Genomic DNA, 22,309 nt, shown 5'->3' with positions numbered 1-22,309 from the left:
CTATTGTCTCTTTTACTGGTGGTGGTGGTGGGGGATACAGAGAGGAGGGGGATACAGAGAGGAGAGGGTCTCGAGGAGGGGAGGGTGCATACGTGCCTAGCAGGAGGCTTCCCGGGTGGATGAGTGAAACGCCGGAGGAGCTGGAGGAGCTAGCCTGGGACTGGACAGCTCTGCGGCCGGGGGTTGGGGTGGGAGTCGAGGCCAATAGGAGAGTGTCAGAGGCTGCTGGGTCCCACCCGGGCAGGGGGGAGGAGAAGGGGGAGGAGAAGGAGGAGGGGCGGGGAGAGCCTCGGCGGGCGGCGGCGGCGGCGGCAGCAGCAGCAGCAGCTGGAGGAGGACTGGGAGAAGGATGCCGGCCGCGGCTGGGGACGGGCTCTTGAGCGAGCCTCGCGCGCCAGGCTCGGGTCCGGGAGGAGGAGACGGCGGCGGGGAAGACGCCAAGCCTCCTCTGGCCTCGGCGGGAAGTTTCCTCCCAGCCTGGGTGAGCGCGGTGTCCAGGGAGCAGCTCCGTGACTTCCAGCACAACAAACGAGTGGGCAACTACCTCATCGGCAGCAGGAAACTGGGGGAAGGCTCCTTCGCCAAAGTGAGAGAGGGATTACATGTGCTGACCGGAGAAAAGGTGAGGAGGTCCGGAGCCCCGAAAGTTGAAAGGATGGTACCCTACTCCCCGGCTGCCCCGCACTGAACAGGGGCGGAGAGAGGCAGGGGGCATAGAGGTTGGGGCGAAAAGTTAGGGCCACTCACCCCTGGGAAAGGGGGTGCGGTGGGGGGAAGGCTCCCCTGCACTCTGAATCACAGAGCAGGGCGTCCTTGTACCATAGGTTAACCTGGTGGATCACACAGGGTTAACGTAACCCTTGCCTTGCTTCTGATCTCCATACATTCCTGTCCTAGCCACCCTTTCAGGGATCTGAACAGAAAGGGGGTGAATAGGCCAGTGGCCTTAAATAATCCACTAGAGGACAGATTAGAGGTGACTCATCTTCCGACCTTACCCCATTTACCCTAACCCTAACTCTACCTCCTGGCAGACTGCGCTGGCTTTTTGGGTTGGTGGATCTTTTCACCAAAGGAATGGTGAGATTCTCTTTCTTATCCTGTCCCTTCCCCCTCTTCCCCCACTCCTTTGCTGGGAAGGCTGAGTCGAGGAGGTGGGTCTAGGAGTTCTGGGGAGGGCTAGGGTCCTCTGCTGGACTGGCTAGGGGATTAAACAGATTATCTAACCATTAAAGCTTTCAGAACCTGACACCTCTCTGGGGTACCAGGAGCTGGCGGGGGGGGGGGGGGGGGCGCGAGGTGGGGATGGGGGTGGAATTGGGGGAAGCTCTTGGACAGGAAGGAACTATTTCCTTTCCCTGCTCGACCGTGTTCCTAGAGAGAGTTTGAGGACTGGCTCTGAATGCAATTGAGATAAAGTACTAAAACGGTGATACTTTATCCTCTACCTTCTTCCCCAACCCTCTTCCGCTTTGTCCTTACAAGTTACACTAGGATTCTTTTTAAGAGGTATTAAGGTTCTGTCTTAACTGTGTTCACACACACACACCTCCATACATTCAACATGTGGAAGGAACTCTCCCTCCTTTCTCCATCCTATCTAGGGGGTTACAGAAGAATTTTACTCCAAAACCAGGCAAGCTCATTTCTGACATGAGAGGAGTAGTGCCTTACTTAGAAATGAACTCCAAGCTAGGAGATGTTTGCCTCCCCTGTGGGTTTGCAGAAATTGGGCTCATTAGAAAGGAAAAGACTGAGAATCTCGGAAGACCCTTTTCATTACTTCCTGACAGCCAATATCCTGAGTATAAAAATATTTTAGTGATCAGATGTAATGCTGTGAGCAACTTGTTGAAGAAACTCGGAGACATACATCAGGGTTTCTGGGCTTCTGTTAGAGCGATATCCTATAGAAAGTTGAGTCACCCTTTCCGTTAAAGCATAACAATAATATATTTTTAAAAGCACCCCAAGGACTCACCCATCCTTATTCCTTTGCCTGCTTCTCAAAACCATCCAATTCCCTTTACTTTGATCTTGTGCCCTCTCCATCTGAGTTAATAAAGGGATCCCTGTGATGCCTGTTTTCATGCTCGATTCTTGTGAGGGATGCCCATTTCTTTTGTGCAGACTCTTCTGGAGTAATTATTTTAATAGTGATTTTGTATTCATTGTCCATGCCAAAAGGAAATGTTGGATGATGAGTAACTGAAATGACTATTCCAACAAAAGCAGGAAAAAAACCCTCCAAACCTCATTCTAGTCTTTTCAAAAGTGTACAAGTCTGTTTGTAGTAGGCTTTGTGCTTTAGAAATTATAATCTTTAATTTAAAGTATGCAAATGGATGGAAGTATGCTGTTCCCCAATTATAAGTGGGAATACTTTTGTTGCCCTGGCTAAGGATGTCATCATTTCTTTATAAACTCCATGTTCAGTCTAGTAGTAGGCATTTGCTCTCTAAATATGGAAAAAAGTAATGAGATTTTTCTATTGATAACAATAGAAGGCATTGCAAGTACACACCTTCCCTGCCGCTCACCCTAGTTTTTCTTGTGTGTTATTTCTATATTTACTTCTTTAGCTAGATCGCATCATGAAAACATTAAATACTTGTTGCATATATATATTTATAGTCTTTTGGCTTTTGCGCAGTCATGCAAGATCATAGCAAAAACATGGGCCATACCCTCTAGATATCTGTGTTCTTAAAATTTGACATGAGAATCCAATGGAACAGACAGTATGTCCAAAGCAGTGTGTATCTATCATTGGGTCCCCTTCTATCCAAGTTAATCTTTTTCAAAATGAAAAGTAACAGTTTTGAACTCTTAGGAATCAGAAGACTTGGAGCTTAATTAGCCTATTAAAGGTGAAAAGTCATTTGGTTTTCTCTAGATACTACCATTCCAAATCTGAGATGTAATACCCTCACTTGTTGACTACAAAGAAACATCTGGTGCTATTCATAGGTATTGTCTTCTAAGTTTAGCACCTTTGAACAATTGTCTAATCAATGTAGACTTTATAGATCAAAACAATCTATAAAGGATCAAAAGACTAATTTTTCATAAATGTACCTAGGAAGAATATTGCAGAAGATCTTAAAGAGATTCTCTCTCCACTCACACCTCACATTGTCAATGTCCAAACTGAATCTTTGTCATTCCTTTTGGGTTTTCTTGGCAAAGATACTAGAGTGATTTGCTATTTCCTTCTCCAGTTCATTTTACAGATCAGGAACTGAGACAAACAGGGTTAAGTGACTTGCCCAAGATCATCCAGCCAGTAAGTGTCTGAGATCAGATTTGAACTCAGGAAGATGAGGCTTTCTGACTCCAGGCTCTGAGTTCTATCTACTTTGCCACCTATCTGGGTACTAAAATCGAACGTTATCTAGTTCCTTAAGCACTGAAAGATCTTTTAACCTTTTTCTATTTGAGTACCTAAGTTAGGAAGGGAAAAAATGGAAAAGGGACTTGGAAAAAGGATGAGTGGAGGAATTAGAGAGTTCATGTAGGGGGTAAGCAGGGCTGGGTCTACATATTAATTTCAGGAGGATAAGGAAAGCAACCACTCTATGTATCTCCCCTGCTTGGCCACTTGAAATGATAAAATTGGGGATTCTTTTACTTGGGCTCAGTATTACCATTTCTTTTTGTTCTTTTAAAATTCAAATACTTTATGTATTGTGGGACATAACTTGAAGAGACTGCATCAATAATGATGTAGGAGAATCCCTCTTTTCAAATCCTTACTTTGAAAAAGGGGGCTTACCTGGGGCATCCTGGGAGAACTGGACACCCAGGAAGGATCAAGAAGGAGGGAAACAGGCATTTATTAAGTACCGACTATATACCAGGCCTTTATGAAGAAACTGAAGTAGCAAGAGATTCAGTGATTTGCCCAGGATTAAATAGCTAGTGTATGAGTTCAGATTTGAACTCAATACCAGGCCTAGTGCTCTATCCACTTGATCACTTAGCTGTCAAGAGCTGCAAGAGGGTAAAGGAATTGTGAAAGAGAAAATGGGGGACTCAACTTTTTGGTTTTTGCGTTGTTTTATGGCTGCCTCAGGGGTAGCTTATGAAATAATATTCATAGGATTTTTTCTTAGGAAAATTTCAAGTCAAAACCTTTACCATGGGATTTACAGAAAATTTGGTAATACTGAAGTATGAATATGGTGGACTTGGAAAAAGAAGACCTAGATTTGAAGTTCATTTTTGTCTCTTCCTAGCTAACAGAGAGTCAAAGTACTTATCCTCTTTCCCCCTCAGTTTTCTCATCTGTAAAATGGGAATAGAAAGCATTTTGTATGTTGTCAAGTACTGTCTGGGGTATCCAAAAAGTCTTTGGGCAGTTTTAGACTTTAATGGCTTACAACTGCAGTAAGATTTTTGGGACACTCTGTACAACTCAAGTCTTTATAAGTAATAGAATTCCCATAAGAATTTCCAAGGTTTAACCTTGTTATGTCAGAAAGTGTATTGTTTGTGGATGTTTTTGCTAATGTGTGGAGTGCAGTCAGACTTGGATGCTTATGAAAATCCTATTAGGCCTTATTTATGAAAAATCTTCAGGTAAATTCCCAGTGGTTTGAGTGGGAATCCAATAGGGCTTGTTTGAGTCATGATAACCAAAGGGAGTCCTTTTTTATATTACTTTCATTTCAAGTTTCAATACTATCTTATCAAGAACTTAACTTTCTCACTAGTTGTATAGATGAAATTATTTCTAGACAAGCTATCTCCTGAAGTTGTTTGAGTTCAGATTAGCCTTTTGCTTCTTGAAAGAAAGTGTTGGGAAAAGGAAGAATGATTCTTTGGAAAACCTGACTAAATTTGTTCTCCATTATCTTTAAGGTGAATGAAGTCTGTTGATTCAACTTGTGGTTATTCATTTAATCATGTGAAACTCTTACATGACTTGCTTTTAGCTCATAGGCATTGTTTTTAGACTGACACTGATAAAATACTAGACAAAGAAAACTGGATGTAAAAATATATATATATTATATATATATGTATATGTATAGTTATCCCTTCCATATCATGACTTTCCCCTTTGAGGTTTCTGATATATGTTAGGTAGGCATAAGAAATTAAATGGGAATTTTGGAGGAGTTTTGCAGATAACACAGAGGACACGAGGTGACCAGTAAGAAGACACAGAAAAAGTTTAGAAACTCAGAAATTCATGATATATATATATTATTGTATAATATCAATGTATCTTATCTTTTAATACCATAATAATTCAGATTTCTTTGGTGTGAAGGGAAAGCCAAAAAATTTGATGCAGATTTTCCAGGTCACCAGGGCAAGGTGCCTATAATCTCTGAGATGTGAAAGGGATAATTGTATGTGTGTGTGTATACTTTTTTAAAGCTGCTTGTTATTTGAGTAATTAACTATTTGCTACTAAAGTCCTTGGTACCATCAATTGGTTCAACACCAGAAACTGATATAATTTTATTAGTGGAAGTGGACATTGAAGAAGAAACATTAATATTTGCTTGGCCACTACACTCTAAGGACCATTGAACCTTCCCATCTGTGTTGTGAGTCCAGTTAAGATGTAAGCTTCTCCAGAGCAGGGATGTGTTATTTTTCTATTTGTATGCTTCGTGCTTAGTATAATGTTTTGTACATAATAAGTCTTTAATAAATATTTCATTTATTCATTCAAGTAATACACATCAGAGAAGAAATTTATTCAGAAAGAACTTCCTTATTCAGAAGAAGCTTTTCTGAAAAATCTTTTTTCCATATATTGAAGAGTGTATTATGCTACTTTGGCAATCAAAACCTATCCCCCTTCCAGTCTTCTTATACTTTAAATTTCCTCTCCCTGTCCTCCTCCCATCCCCCTCTCCACTAAGATCCAGTGCCTGGACTCCCTGCTGTTCCTTGAATAAGAAACTTCCATTCTGGACTCAGCTTTTTACCTAACTGTGCCTCATGCCTGTAATGTTTTCTCTCCTTGCCATTGTCTCCTGGCTTCCCAGACTTCCTTTAACTCCCTACTAAAATTTCACCTTCTACAGGGAGCCTTTCCCTATCCGCCTTAATGATAATGTCTGTCCCTCTGTTAATTATTTCCAATTTATCTTGTTTATGTCATGTTTATACTTCACTGTTTCCATGTTGTCTCCTCCATTAGACCTTGAGAATAGATAGGGTCTGTCTTTTACCTTTTTTCATATCCCTACCATTTACTCCAATGCCTGACACTTAGTAGGTACTTAATATTTATTGACTGATAAGTTCACCATCTGTAAGAGCTTAATATAATTTTCCTAATTACTGAACAATGCTCAGGATCAAGTAATGGTAGGGCTATAATGGGTCATATCTAATCTAGAGGTGTCAGGCAAGTGGCTGGCAACCCTCCCTAATGTGGGTGGAACCAGATTAAAATACAGTTGGGAAATATTTAACAAAATAGATAAAAATACAATAGAACATAGATAATGTTAACATGTGGCTTTCTAAGTCAACAAGTGGCCTGCAGGAAATCATATGTATGGTTTAGTGGCCCCTTTTTCTATATACTGATACCATTGATATAACTCAACTTCCTTAATTTGCAGATGAAATTACTTGTTTAATACCACACCACCAATGAATGTCAGTGCCTCCGCTCACACTCGGGTCTTTGCACTCTCAAGTCTAATTAATGTTCAGTCTCTTATACCAATTTTTTTCACCTATGGTCTGCTAATTCAGGAACAGCACTGAAAAAGGGACCACAATCTAAAATCACCTTTACCTCCACTTATGATTAAGCTACTGTAGGGTAAAAGGTTGGGATATAGCGTGTTTTATTGGAACAAGCACCTGGAGTGAGGGCAGAAAACCTGGGTTTGAATCTGGGATCTACCACTGTGACCAATCCATAAGCATTTATTAAATAAGTACCAGGTACAGTGCTAAAATTTGGAAATGCAAATACAAAAAAAGAAAGAATCCCTATTCTGCTGGCTGGTTTGACCTTGGGGCAATTCACCCTCCTTCTCCTGACCTCAGTTTTCTCATCTGTAATAAGAGACTTTGGGGTTGTTAGGTGGTGCCATAGTGCATAGACTACTTGAACTGGAGTCAAGAAGACTCATCTTCCAGAGTTCAAATCTAGCCTCAGATACTTACTAGCTGTATGATCCTGGGAAACACTTACTGCTGTTTGCCTCAGTTTCTTCATTTGCAAAATGAGCTGGAGAGGGAGATGGCAAACCACTTCAATATCTTTGCTGAGAAAAGCCAAAGGAAGTCACAAGGAGTCAGACACAACTGAACAACAAAAAGATAAGAGGATTGGACTAGATGATCTCAAAAGTCCCTTTCAGTTCTATATCCCCTGAGATATTGATAAAGAAGTTGCTTAAAAGCTAGTCTTTGTTTAAAAATCTGTTTTTACTTTCTTTACTACTATTGTTGAACAAAAAAAAAAAAAAGGATTTCCTGGCTTAGTAAATTGCTGGTAATCATAGATTTGACAGGATAGTGTCAAATACCTGGTGTGAAGTACTTACTAAAAATACAATTTACTATGCTTTGTAATGAAGGAAAGTGACTAATTTTAGAAGTGGCCTTTTGAAAGATCTCTTTTTAGAAAGTATTTCTGGAACAAACAGGTGCCAAATCTGTATTTGAAAATGCTAGAAATCCAGGGGTATGATTGCTATGGGAAACAAGTAATCTTTGGAGAACTGGAAATTCCTATTAATCCTCAGCAGGAACTTCTCATGTGTCTGCAAAAGTATTTTGAAAAAGCACCTGCCCAGTGTACATGTGTAATCTCTCTTTGCATATACTTTCTGAGATTACATGCTGTCTTGGTGGTTGGCAAATTCTTTCCTTTAAACTTCCTGCCCTACCTCACCTTTTGATGTATTTGTGAATGATTCAAATAGCACATGGGGCTGTCTTCTGCAGTCTTCATTGACACAGCTCTCATTGACTTAAAAGAGCTTTCGGAAACAACAGAATAGAGCTGTGCCTTCATAGAGAAGTATAACTTTAAATCTCTGCAGGTATTGAGTGACAGGAACTAGGCTTGGCATCTGTGTAGACTAACAGAGTTTCGCACTTTGCTAGACTATTCCAGGGTAGCCTAAATGATCAGCTGTCACAGCAGTTTCCAAAACTGAAAGCTCTTTGATTTGGCAGCTGTAGATTGGGGTTGTTACGGAGCTCTCTGAAGACTGTGAGTTGGGACAGTGTCATTTCATTTGCTTATTTGGGATTATGAAATCCAACAAGCACTTATTAAGTATTTACTAAATTCGAGGTACTGAACTAAGGGCTGGCAATTGTGTTTGTTCTTTGTTCTTGAGGAGGACCATGACATCAAGATGATGACATGACATGCAGTTGACTTTGATTTGAGTGAGGGAGGACTGTGTAAGGTTATCAACCTCACCTTCTTCTCCTGAGCCATCTGGGTCCAGTGGCATGTTATTCATCAGGACGACTGAAGATGGCCCAGGATACAATGTGGGACCCTGGCCCTTTCAGGCTTAGATCTTAGACTAAACTCAATTAAAAGAGCTGGTAATACATGAAAGATAAAAGAAAAAATGATACCTGCCCTCAAGGAATTTACTGCTAGGGTGATAACACATGTAAAAAATAAAGTACAAAATTCTTCCCAGAGGAGGTGACACCTGGATTTAGCCTTGAAGGAAACTAGGGATTTCAAAAGGCAAGGTAATAGGGGCAACTAGGTGGTTCAGTGGATAGAGTACCAGCCCTGGAGTCAGGAGAACCTATGTTCAAATCCTGCCTCAGATTCTAGATACTTACTAGCTATGTGGACCTGGGCAAGTCACTTAACCTTGATTGTCTCAACAGCAACAAGGGCACAGGTGAAAGACTTTGAATGATAAATTAGGGCAACCACTACTGGAACAGTTAGGCTAGAACACAGAGTGATACAATAAGCCTGGAAAGGCAGAATGAAGCCAAACTGTGTAGGGCTTTAAATTCCAAGCTGAAACATTTGTATTTTATCATAGAGGCAATAGGGAGCCACTGTCGTTGTTTGAGAAGGAGAATAACAAGGTCAGACCTTCACTTAGGAATATGAGTTTCCTAGCTGTATGGAGGATGGATGAGTAGATTTGACTCAGTTCTCTACATGTTTGAGAAATGAGGCCCTTATCAGTTGCTGTGGAGATGGTTTCCCAGCTTTCTGCTTTCCTTTTAATTTTGGTTGCATTGAGATGAAGATAAGGACGGAGAGAATTCCAGGCACGGGGGACAGCCAGTGAAAAGGCTTAGAGTTGAGGAATGAAATGTTATGTGCAAGAACAGCAAACAGGCCAAAATCACCGAGTCTCAAAGTATGAAAATGGGGAAGGTATAAGAAGACTGGAAAGATGTCTACGTGTGTGTGTGGTGGGGGAAAAGGTCATGAAGAGCTTTGAATACCATAGAGGGAAGATTATGGAGATATAGATTTGGGAATCATCTGCATAGGAATGGTCATTGAACCCATGGGAACTGATTTTTGATCTTGCAGGTGATAGGGAGCCACTAGAGTTTATACAGTAGGAAGGATGACAGGTTCAGACTTATACTTTAGAAAGATCACTTTGATGATTTAGTGGAGGTTGGAATATAGTGAAGAGAGATTTATGGCAGAGAAACCAAACAACAGGCTATTACCATATGGTAATGGGTGTCTTCACCAGAGTGTTGGAAGTGTCAGAGAGATTACAAAGGTAAAACTGACAGGACTTGACAAGAGATTGGATATGGGGGGAAGTGAGAGTTGAGTAAGGAATCAAATATCACACGTAAGTTGTAAGCCTGAGTGATTGGGAGGACGGTAGTACCCTCAACAGTACAGAGATGTTAGGAAGAGGGAAACGTTTGGGGTGAAAGGTGATGGACTCAGTTGGACATGCTGAGGTTAAGATATCTATGGGACATCCAGTTCGAGAGGTCTAACAGGCAGATGACAATGTGAGTTTTTTTAATTTTTTTTTTTTTGTAATGGGGGGGCATGGGCATGTTTCTAGGCAGTCTTCAGAGAGCTCTGTAACAACTCCAATCTACAGCTGCCAACTTCTAGGAAGCAGTCAGTAGAGAGGAAGAGATTGAAGATAAGTGAGAGGGTGGGGATGCAGTCTGCTGGAGAAGATAGGATGAAATGAAATCACTTGTACATGTAGAGGAATTGACCTTGGCAGGACCAGAGGAGATAGTTTTGTGATTTTTTTTCTTAAGCTTCATTTGGCTGCATGTGAGTAGGAGGAGAGATGAGTGATAGGATAAGGGAGTGAAAGACTCAGGAGAAGGGGATAGTTCACCAAGAAGGGGAAGGGAGGAGAGAGTGGTAAGTACAGGGGTGTTGGATGATCTGGGAAGGCACCGAAGGATAGAGGTCCCAGTGGGCATAATAAGCAAGGCAGAAGGAAAGGTGGAATGACAACAGATTGTGATCAGATAAAGCCATTTTAGAGTTCATGAAGATGTAAGTGGTGCATTTGGGGGTGTTGATGGCAAGATCTAGGGTATTACCATCTAGGTAGCTTAGAGGAATGGAGGAATAGATCATGGGAAATGAGTGTGTGTTGAGGAATTGGAAGGGTGGGGTGATTGGAAGAGTATGGAGATACAGATCTGAGAATCATCTGCATAGAAATGGTAATTGAACCCATGGGAACTGATGAGATAACCAAGTGAGATAATGCTCTAGAAGAAGGACCATGACATTTGAGGGGCATGCTCAAGCATTAGAGATCAAAGTTGAGAACACAGTTACCAGGATGGATCCCCCTGGTTTTGCCCTCATGTTGGGAATTTAGAACATATTGACATTCATCATGCATGGACTGCCCCTGTGGCATTGGTAGCAGTTTTGTCTGAGGATGTTTCTTTCCTTTTACCCAAAGGAATATATCCCTCCTACACCCTAGTGGCATCAGGTACAAAAATACCTAGTTACTTCTGTGAATTCAAGACACAGGTCTTAACTGCGCAGCCTAGCAGCAGCATCACCACCATATTAGAAAGAAAACCTATTGCCTGGATAGGAAACAGCACGGGGAAACACCTGTGTGTGATCACTGTGGTCTGAGCTTTCTTGGTCAAGAGAAGACCCTCCTAGGCTCAAGAGTGTAACTGGCTTTTTCTTCCTCTATAAACTATTTTCATCTCTCCACATGATGCCTGTGTTTCTGCTTACATACCTGATATGCTTATAGGTATCAGAATGTGATAAGTGACTAACCTAGACTTTTGAAAAATATTTTATATCATTATAGAAATTTTAAAAGGCTTTTGGCTCTTTGGAAAGTGTATCAACAATGCAACAGATGGAAGAAGTTTTGTTATTTGCAAACATAGTGCTTTCTTTTTTTTTTTTTTTTTTTGCTGTTTCCCATAGCAATAGGAAGGTTTGGTTCTGGGCGCTTTGAAGATAGTCTTTATAAGTACATCAATATCTGAAGCCAAATCACTGTCAAGATTTTCCATAATTCTTCTTGTTTTCTCTCTTCTCTTGCTGGAAACTTTGATTCTTTCTGTGATTCTACCTTGCTTGCCTTTATCCTTTTTCTATCCCAACTTTTGAGTAATTTGCCAGGCTCTCTTCCTGCTTCTTTCAAGACATTCTTGCTTACCAAACTCTTTCAAGTTGGTTTCTTCTTGCCCTTTTGGAGAGACATATATAGAATGTGTTTCTCTACAGAGTTGTATACATTGATTGGGCATTCACTGTGTACAGATCACTAGACTAAGTACTGTGGAGAGATACAGAGAAGTAGAAAATGTGGCATCTCTTCCTGAGGAAGGGAATTATTCTGTTTTTCAGATGACTAAGAACAAAGCCTTTGGCAGGCTTGGAGGCAGCAGGCTAATCTCATGAATTTGTGGCTAAATTAGCGAATGCATACTGTTATGGCATTAACTTGTTTTCCTTTTCTATGTTAGTCTCTTGAAAAAGCCTCTGATGGAATAATATTCTGAGGCTTCATTATGGCATGGAACCAACCAGCCTTGGGTTCTTTAAGACTATGTTAGCCTAGTGTCTACTCTGGCCAATCTAACAAATAGAAAGGTTAGGGATTGCTTCATTTTTTGTACCTATATCCCTAGCACCAACACTTGGTGCCTGACACATAGTAAACACTTAATAAATACTCTTTAAACTATTGTGCTATAAGAAATGATGAGCAGGATGCTTTCAGAGAAACCTGGGAGTACTTAACATGAACTGCTGCAAAGTGAAATAGGCAGAACCAGGAGAACACTGTACACAGTAACAACAATATTGTACAATGATCAACTGTGAATGACTTGGCTCTTCACAGCAGTACAATGATCTAAGAAAATTCCAAATAATTTATGATGAAAAATGCTATCCACCTCCAGAGAAACAACTGAAGGTGTACGAATGCGGATTGAAACATACTTTTTATTATTACTGTTGTTGTTGCGGGATTTGGGGGATCTTTTGCTACATAGCTAATATGGAAATGTTTTCCATGACTGTATATTTATAATCTATACCAAAAAAAAAAATGCTCTTGTCTTCTGAAGGAGAGGGGAGGGGAAGGAGAGAACTTGGAAGTCAAAATTTCAAAAAACAAATGTTAAAAATTTTTGTTTATATGTAGTTGAGAAAAAATATTAAATGGAAAAGAAAAAATACTCATTAACTGATTGCAGATGGGCTCCAGTAACAGACTGGCATGACGAACAAGCTAGCAGCCTCCATTTTCTCCCCTCTCCAATCTGAAATCCATATAGCACACAGGTGACTTCTCTCCTCCAGTAGCTTCTGCATCTCCCTATTACCTATAAAATACAAATTCCATTGTTCAGCACTTTAAAACTTGTATAATCTGTCTCCTACTGATCTTTCCCAGCTGATTTCACATTATCACTCTTTGTCTATGTGTTCTGCCTCATTCCTGTCATTCCATCTTACACTAGTAAGTGCCTTTGCACTTTACCACCGTTCTGGGAATCCTTCCCCGTTTTAAGGCTTAGCTCAGGTGCTACTTCCTACTCCATCTCCACTCCACTTCTTCTCTCCCCTCCAACTTTGTAGTTACAATTTATAAAGCTCAGATTTACTTATCTGTATACAGATTGTATCTCCCTCCCAGTAGAAGGATTGCTCTTTGACAGCAAGGGCTGTCTCATTTTTTGTATCTCCAGTGCTTTGCACATAGTAGTAGGTGCTTAATAAATATTTATTGAATGGAATTGGAGAGGCTCATTACCTGGAAGGTTGCCTACCAGATATGAATTGCTTGTTTAATTCGTTGTTTATTTGTTCAGTCATTTTTCAGTGGACTCCTCTAGCCCCTTTTTTTGTGGTTTTCTTGGCAAAGAGACTGGAGTGGTTTGCCATATCTTTATCCAGCTCATTTTTCATATGAGGAAACTGAGGCAAGCAGGATTAAATGACTTGCTGAGGTCACACAGCTAGTAACTAGTCCAAGGCCAGATTTGAACTCATGCAGAGGAGTATTCCTAACTGCAGGCCTGGCACTCTATCCATTATACCACCTAGCTGCCCATTTGTTATTTATAAAAACCTAGGGCTTCACAACTCCATTTTATTCAAGTGCTTATGTGTCTGCAGAAGAATTTCTAAATGAAATGGTTAATCTCACCAAGACCTTACCTACTTTTGTGCTCTAATTAATAGAATCCTAAAATACATAAAATTAAAATACGACTGAATAAGCAAAAAGCTCAAACCTAGTTTCTGTCCTACCTGCTTTCCTTCTTCCTTCAAGTCAGATTAGTCTTCCTCCTGAGCTTTTTATTTTATTTTCTTTGCTCAGGAGGGGTAAGAAAGTATGGATAAGATATTCTGGATCAGATCATAATATTGGAAATGCTTGTCTAACTAAATTGTGTTGCTTGTATCCTCTGTGATCCAGTTGAGCCAGGTTTCCTGAAATTGTTAACCTATATAATTTATGAAAATAATGGATACCTTTGATTTTGTCCATTATCCTTCATTATCCAGCTAGACAAACTTGAGAAAACATTCCCTATGTATTTGCTTACTAGTCCATAAAAATGATAAGAACAGCCTTCCCTGGGGTATGGAATGAGGAAGTGACGGAAGGTACTGAAATCCAGGCTTTGGGAATGTTTCCTACTTTTTACTTACTCTCTGTGAGTCTCCTTATTTGTAAAAACAGGGGCGATGATATTTGCATTTGCAAAAGTTTATTGTGAAAAGGTTTGGGGAAAGTTTTATATAGTTTGGCCTGGACAGCAGAACACACAGTAATTCCTGATGAAGTTCAACCAAATGGACAAAAGTTATCGTGTGGTCATTTACAGAGCTTGATCTCTAATTTGGAATTATTGATTATACTATGAAAGAAATCTAGTTTTCAAAATGTGCTATTTGTGCCATAATTTTAAAAAAATTTAATTAAAGGAACTAGTTATGACTCAGTTCTCAGTTGAACATTTAAATTTCACTTAAAAATAAAGCTTCTTTCCAAAACACTTCTCTAAATTTGTACTGTCTGTCCCCTAGGATGACATCTTATTCTACATTAAAAAAGGCTATTTGTGAGAAAAGTTGCTATTGCAAGCCTTATTTGCTGTAATGAAACTTGAATTGTAACCTAATGGGACTGTACCATGTTCTTAATGTATTCTTCTCCAGGATGACTTTTCCTAGACTTTGTGAAAAATATTTTTAATTACAGCTGCTGAAACTGTTAAACAAGTACCTTGGAGAATGTGTGATAAGATATAGTTTCTGTCCAATAATTAGACTTAGAATAATGATTTCCAGATTTGAAGTTGGTTATGAGTAGACCCTCAGGCTCCAGAGTGCAGCAGGCATTCTCTATGAATTACTAGTAATCCTATCTTTTATTGGGGTGGGGGGGGGAGGAAAGAGAAATGCGGAACCAATACATTGTTGGCAGAATTTAATGTTATGCGTATAGATACAGATAAAGCACATAAACACATGTCAAAGTTTTTCACAGTTATAATTACAGCTTGGTTTAATGGAAAGAGCCTTGAACTTGGAGTCAAAGAATCTAAATTTCAGTGTGACTAACATTTATTAGCTTTGTATGTGACTGTATCCAAAAAACGTCAATTTCTTCATCTGTAAAATGAGTGCAGTAATACTTGCATTGTAGATCTCATGACGTTGTCTTAAAGAAAATATTTTGTAAGTTAAGGAACACTACATAAATATGCCTCAGGAACTCTCTTAGGCTTATCAGCTACAGAGCAGGTGCCAATCAATAATCAATCAATAAGCACTTATGTGCTAGGCACTGAGGATAGGATACTAAGAATGAAAAAAATCTGCATCATTAAGGGAGTTTCCTCATCCCAGTTCCTTATATTAATGAAATTTTAGCTCTGGTTGATTTCCAGTGTAAATGTGACATATTGCATATGAAATATGTGAAGAGTTTTGTGAACTTTGAAGCACTATGTATCACTGTTGTTCAGATGTTCAGTTGTGTTCGACTCCTCCTGACCGCATGGACCAAAGCACGTCAGACCCTCCTATTCTCCACTATCTCTCAAAGTTTGTGCAGGTTCCTGTTTGTTGTTTCTGTGACACTATCTATTCATCTCTTCCTCGACCATTCCCTTTTCCTTTTGCCTTCTATCTTTCCCAACATCAGGTCTTTTCCAAATACATATGTATATATGTATAGATATGTGTATATGCATACACATATAATTTTAATTCTATAATTTTATACTTAATTTATAGCAAATTCTATTTCCTATAAATATACATATATAAATCTCTCTAAAAGTGTGTTACATGTTTATAGGTAAAGTGATAGAGAAATAGATTTAAATCCTCGATCTGCTACTTAGTCCTGCATGAGAAGTCATTTGGCTTTTTTGTGCTTTAATTTTATCCTTTGCAAAATAAAGGAATTGGAGTAGAGGATCTCTCCAGTCCCCACCTGCTCTAAAATGCTATGTAGACAAAGTTATCATGACTAAGAAGCAAATTTTCAAAGGAATGCTCCTGCACTATTCTCAAACTGGTATGGTGCAAAGAGCATGGATTTAGGATTGGAAGACCTGGGTTTTCTTCTCCTGTCTGTGTGATCTTGGAGAAATATGTTAAGCATTCTGGGTCTCAATCCCCTCATCAGTAAAATGAGGATGTTAGGCTATAAGACCCTTCCTATCTCTAAACTCCATGATCTATATGAGTTTAAAAATTCTGTAAGCCGGTTTAGTCATGGAGCACTTAATAAGGTCTATTTAATTGTTTTCAATCCCAATTCACAAGTATTTATTATAGATCTACTATATCTATTACATGCCAGGCACTGTGCTAAGAAATACACATTCAAGAAAGCTATGTCATACATATTATATGGGAAGTATAATTTATAAAGGAAAACTATGGAAAAACAGGAATTCACTACTAAAGGATTATTCATTCTAACAACAACTGCTAAAATGAAGTAAGTTTTGAGGGGGGGTAATTTTAGGAAAAGTAACAGTTTGGGTTGCAACTTTTACCAATATAAGCATGAAGTACATAAGTACAAAGAATGGAAAAATCTTTATATTGTAATGGAATAGACAGCAAGTACATATGGAAAGTATAAATATAGTGGGAGTAAATATATATTCAAAGTAGTTAAATATAAGGTATTTGAGAGGGTGGATACTAGCAATTTGGTGAACACCAGCAAAGGCCTTGGGGAGAAGATAGTGCCCTGGATGCATCTTACAGGAAGAGAGGGTCCTATGACACTGTGGGAAGGGAGCAGTGGTCCATTCTGGTCAGATGGAATGACTTAAACAATATGAATCATGATAAACTCAGCAGTACTGATGTGTAGTTTTCTCTGTATCAATTCTGATATGATTATTTCTTCCCTCATAATCTTTTTTTAAAACTTTAAAAGATGTTTATTCATGTAAGTAGCATAAAAAGGTTTCAGTGAGGCATATATAAAGCTCTGGTATTCAATAGATATCCTTTATAATTGTGTTAAATTGGATAATATTTGAAATATATTCGGACAGGAAATCAGCTAAAATGTCAAATAAAGGTAAAATGACCCTTTGCGTCAAAAATCTTTGGTAAGGTTGCCATGATTCATTATATTAACTTGTCACTGTAAGCACTAGAATTTAAAAAAAAAAAATCAAACATATTTTATACTTGTTTTAAACTCAAATATGCCCTAAGTCAAATTAGACCTCTGAATTTACTGCCTTCAAATGCAATACATATTATCTTTAATAGAAAAAAAGAGATTGCAGTTTTTAAAAACATACGCAAAGGAATACTCAGTTATGTCAGTCATATCTTTTTACCTTGTAACTCAGGACCCTCAAAGCTTCTTAATGAAATCTTTGTCACACAATTTTTGTTCATTCAGGGCACCAAATTGTTTCTTTGACCTATACATTCAAGAAAACTGTATCATAAATATTATATGAGGAGTACAATTTATAATGGAAAACTATAGAAAAGCAAGAATTCACTGCTAAAGGATTATTCATTCTAGCAACAACTGCTAAAATTAAATAAGTTCCATTTGGGATGGGTAATTTTAGGAAAAGTGACAATTTTGGTGCAACATTTACCGATGTAAGCATAAAGTATATATTTCCTGTACTTCCATATGCAATTATATTTCAGATGTTATGGTAAATTCCAACTTGTGGTTTCTCTGTAATTTAAAAGGCTGCAAGTCTTCCATATGTGGGATAGTTTATTTACTTTTTCAAAGGAATCTTTGGAAACACTTGGGGTTGACTGATCATAGGCAAATCTGGCATCCAATTTAATAGGCAGAATTCACCATCCTCCTCCACAAAATTGAATACCTCACTCTGCGATTTGATCCAAGAGGAGATAACTGATATTCTTGCTTGATAACTCCACTTAGGTGGATTATGACGATACTTCTTAATGCAAGACCAGTTTCTTCTAGTAGCATACATTAGTCTCAGGAAATTTAGCTGTTAAATCTGCTAAGAGTGTAAAATTCATATAATCATAGTTAACAATTTTAGTCATAATTATAATCAACTAGCGTTTATTAAGTACCTACCATGTGCCAGGTTAAATGCTGGCCTAAACCCCAATTCTTTCTGGGAGTATTTATCCAAGTAAGAGGATTCTCTATGAAACACATTATATCACTAAAAAAAAAAGTGATAATTTTGTGTCCTTTTTATCTATGTTTATTCTCTCAATTTCCCTTTTTTGTCTTATTGCCCTAGCAAGTATTTCAAGGACTTTGTTAAATAATATTAGCAACAATGGACATCATTGCTTTACCCCATGTCATAATGTACAGTGTCTTTGATGTGTCGTTGTAACCTCTTTGCTAATATTTTACTTAAATGTTTAAATTGATAAATTAAGGATATTGGTCTACAGTTTTCTTTCTCATGTTTACCTGTCCTTACTTTAGTTATAAAACCAATATTTAGTTATCAAATCATAAAAATTTTGGTAGGAACTGTTTTCTAATTGTAGTTAAGAGTTTATATGCAGTTGGAATTGATTCTTCTTTGAAGGTTTCATAGAATTCACTTGCAAATCCTAGAGTTTTTTTTTAATTTGAGGATTAATTTATGATTTATTCAATGTCTTTTTCTGAGATTTTTATTTAAAATCTTAAATTTTATTCAAATTTCTATTCTATTGATTTTCTATTACAGAAAATTTGGCATTTTATATTTTGTTCACATTTGTCTGTTTTGTTTAAATTCTCATATTTGTTGCTATATAATTGGGCAAAATAGTTACTGGTAATTTTTTTTTTCATTTGGGATTAATTCTTTTTCTTTTTTGGATACTGATAATTTCATTTTCCTTTTCTTTTCCACCGCCCCCTTCCCAAAACAAGCCCTTGACTGATATTTATGAATTTTGAATTCTCTCCATTTGTTACTTTGGCCAAACTTGGACTGCTACATAGCTTTGTGGAGTCCTCGTCTCCTTTCTTGACCTAATTGTGTCAGTTTTTCAGTGAGGTCCTTTGTGCTCTATTTTTAGATTTAGGATTCTAAAGTCTGGTGTTTTGTTCACTCATTCCAAGTTATTTCCTTGTTTTCTGTTTCCTAGGAGTCTAGCTGGGCTTTTCTCACTGTTTTCTTCTCTCTGGTTCTTCTCTTTTTTCAGTTTTCTAGCTTTTTGCCTCCCGTGTGACTTTTATAGATTAGATCATCACCTGCTGAAATTTGTAATGAATTCCTGGGATTGAAGTTTTCCAAAGAGAATATGAGGTCATCCCTAGTCAGAGACATAGTACCAAACCTTACGTCATTTAAAAATTTAGCATCAATTGCTAGTTTTAACATAAAGTTGAAGTGTTTACTGCATGGAAGAGAGATTTCCAGATGAATTCATGAAGGCAACAGGGCCAGAGAAGACGCTATAACCAATTCCTTAGCCCTTGCTAGGCCAGTGGGAGGGAATTCAGTGTGAGTAAAACCTGCAGAATCTGGCTTACATTCCTGATGAAATACTGAAACTTCATTCTGCACAGGAGAACAGGCATGATGAAGAATTTTTACAAAGAGCACATTCAGTTGTCTTTGTGTAATTACTGAAGAGATAGAAGACAGGCATAGTCATATGTAACAATTACAGTCTTGGGAAAACACCCTTTCCCTAGGGCCTCAGGAACTGTAAACTTTCTGTCTCCTAAGTCATAATTCAATAGGGCTGAAAGTACCAGGACTCAGATTTCCTGTGTGTCAGGAACAGCAGTTGCCTTGGTATGTTAACCGTATGGTCTAATGGGACTATGGAATTACAAACCCAGAGAGGCAATTCACATCCAGACACTGATTTTTCTGTACATCACTCTATACATTTTATCACCGAAATGGGTAAACTGTGTGACAATTTAATAGTTAGCATGTTATAGGTCCATGTAAGTGGAAGAAAGGAAAAGGAAAAGATTTGTTCGAGAAGGGACTTGGTTGTTTGGGCTATCGACTCTATCTGTTTGAGGTATCTTCTCTTATGTAATCTGAGAACCTCATCCATCTTGATGTGACAGAAGAAAATTTTAGCATTAGAAAAGCAATTTTTGCTTTATCAGAAACAGCTGGGTGAGATGTGGCTCATTTGGATCCAGGAATAAGCCATAGTTTGAAGTGGTTTAACCCTTACTTTCTCTATGAGGTACTTGGATCTGAGGGACCAGCTTGTAAGTTGGTATCTTCTGTTTTGTGGTGGTTGCTGCCCCTTTTCATCAGTCATGTGCCAACATGACAAACTAGGGGTGAGAGGCATGCTTGTCCCATTCAACCTGAATTTTGTCTAGGGCATAACTTATTGCACTGAGCTAGAATCTCATTCTTTTTTTTAAAATATTTAATTAATTTATTTGTTTTCAGTTTTCAACAATCACTTCCATAAGTTTTGAATTTTCTCCCCCTTTCTCTCCCCTCCCTCCCTGAGATGGCATGCAATTTTATATAGGTTCTATACATATATTCTTATTAAACACATTTTCATATTAGTCATGTTACATAGAAGAATTAAAAAAGAATGAGAGAAACCATGACCAAAAACAAGGCAAAACATAACACAAGAGAAAAATATTCTGCTTCTTTCTGTGTTCCGATTCCATAGTTCTTTCTTTGGATGTGGATGGCATTTTGTCTCAAAAGCCCTTTGGGAATGTTTTAGGTCCTTGCATTGCTGTGAAGGGCTAAGTCTATCAGAAACAGTTCTCACACACTGTGGCTTTTATTATGGTTCTATATACTGTTCTCCTAGTTCTTATTTCACTCAGCATCAGTTCATATAAGTCTTTTCAGGTTTTTCTGAAGTCCACCTATTCATCATTTCTTATAGCACAACAGTATTCCATTACATTCATATATCACAACTTGTTCAGCCATTCCCCAATTGATGGACATCCCCTCGATTTCCAGTCCTTGACTGCCACAAAAAGAGCTGCTTTAAATATTATTGTACATGTGAGACCTTTTCCCATTTTTATGATCTCTTTGGGATACAGCCTAGAAGTGATGTTGCTGGATCAAAGGGTATGCACATTTTTGTAGCCCTTTGGGCATAGAACCTCATTCTTAACTAGAGTGAGAATCTCAGAGTTGTGCTTATAGAACCCCTGATAGATTAACCCAATCCAACCTCAGACACTTACTAGCTTTGTTGCTGTTGTTACAGTTTGTGAAACAGTTGGGGTTAAGTGACTTGCCCAGAGTCACACAACTAGTAAGTGTCAAGTGTTTGAAGCCAGATTGGAAATCAGGTTCTCCTAATTCCAGGGCTGGTGCTGTATCCGCTACACCACCTGTGACTCCCCTCTCCCACCACCACCCCCATCTTTTTTTCCCATTTCTGGCTTATTTTTATTGTTCATATCCATGAGTAGCTGTTAAAGTGAACACTTTTACCTGGATAACTCTTCCTCTTCAAAGCTACAATTTGCAATTCAAGCATGGTGGCAAATGAACAGCTGGAATTAGCTTTGATTTAAAAATAAAACTTTTATCCATTGATAACTCATGCTATGCATAAGGATACTATTACACATAAGGATACATTATATACATTGTATACATATATAATGTATACATATATACATTCACATAAGGACAATATTAAGAAATAGACAGTGCCTCATTTTATAATGAGGTCCTCTTGCTACTTCAGTAACTGAAATCAGATGATTTTGTTCACTTTCTGTGCCTTAATCCTTTTGTGTAGCAAATAGTTTTATATTGAGATTGTAACTTACCTGAACAAATCCTCCTCTTAGAAAACTGAAGTTTATAGTGGAGATAGGTTGGGTTTCAGATTGGGTTGACTGTCTGATTGGTTGTTGGATCATGAATGTATCACCAAACCAACAGAGGCATCAAACTCATGGGATCCACTAGCTCCAAAGGCCCCAAAATTCTTTAGTTTATCCCAAAGCAGACTGGAATTGTTCCATAAAGTAAATAAAGATATAACACAGTAGAGATTTCATATGTGGTCTGCAGGGATCTATCTGAGTTTGGCACCATTGAGGCCTACTCATTTTATCAGTTAGGACCTTCCTGTACATGGAGATTGAGTGGCTTGTCCAAGGTCACTCAGATGGTCTATCAGTTAACTAGTTAGTACTTCTTTTGAAGTACCTGGTATCTCAGTACCCTGGACAATGAAGTGGGCCAGGGAGTCAAAGAAAAGAGTAAAAACATTCCCTGCTGTCAAGGAGCTTTCAGTCCTGCTGGGAGAGAAAATGTGTGTTTAAGTATATGTGTGTGTGTGTGTGTGTGTGTGTGTGTGTGTGTGTGTGTGTGTGTGAAATAGATATGATAATCG

The 22,309-nt window shown here is 38.5% G+C and overlaps 1 protein-coding gene across 1 annotated transcript in view; it reads left to right on the top strand.

Moving 5' to 3' along the window:
- Positions 1-306: 306 nt before the first annotated feature.
- Positions 307-22,309, top strand: part of HUNK (hormonally up-regulated Neu-associated kinase) — a 140,278-nt gene continuing 118,275 nt past the window's right edge. Inside the window, exon 1 of the mRNA XM_072615097.1 lies at positions 307-622. Coding sequence (XP_072471198.1) covers positions 350-622 — 273 coding nt within the window. The 5' untranslated portion in view covers positions 307-349. The remainder of the gene's footprint in view (positions 623-22,309) is intronic.

The sequence above is a fragment of the Notamacropus eugenii genome, chromosome 5, assembly GCF_028372415.1.
Source record: "Notamacropus eugenii isolate mMacEug1 chromosome 5, mMacEug1.pri_v2, whole genome shotgun sequence".
Classification (NCBI taxonomy): domain Eukaryota; kingdom Metazoa; phylum Chordata; class Mammalia; order Diprotodontia; family Macropodidae; genus Notamacropus; species Notamacropus eugenii.
The sequence above is the reverse complement of the archived record's forward strand: the minus strand, read 5'-3'. Positions and strand labels throughout refer to the sequence as shown.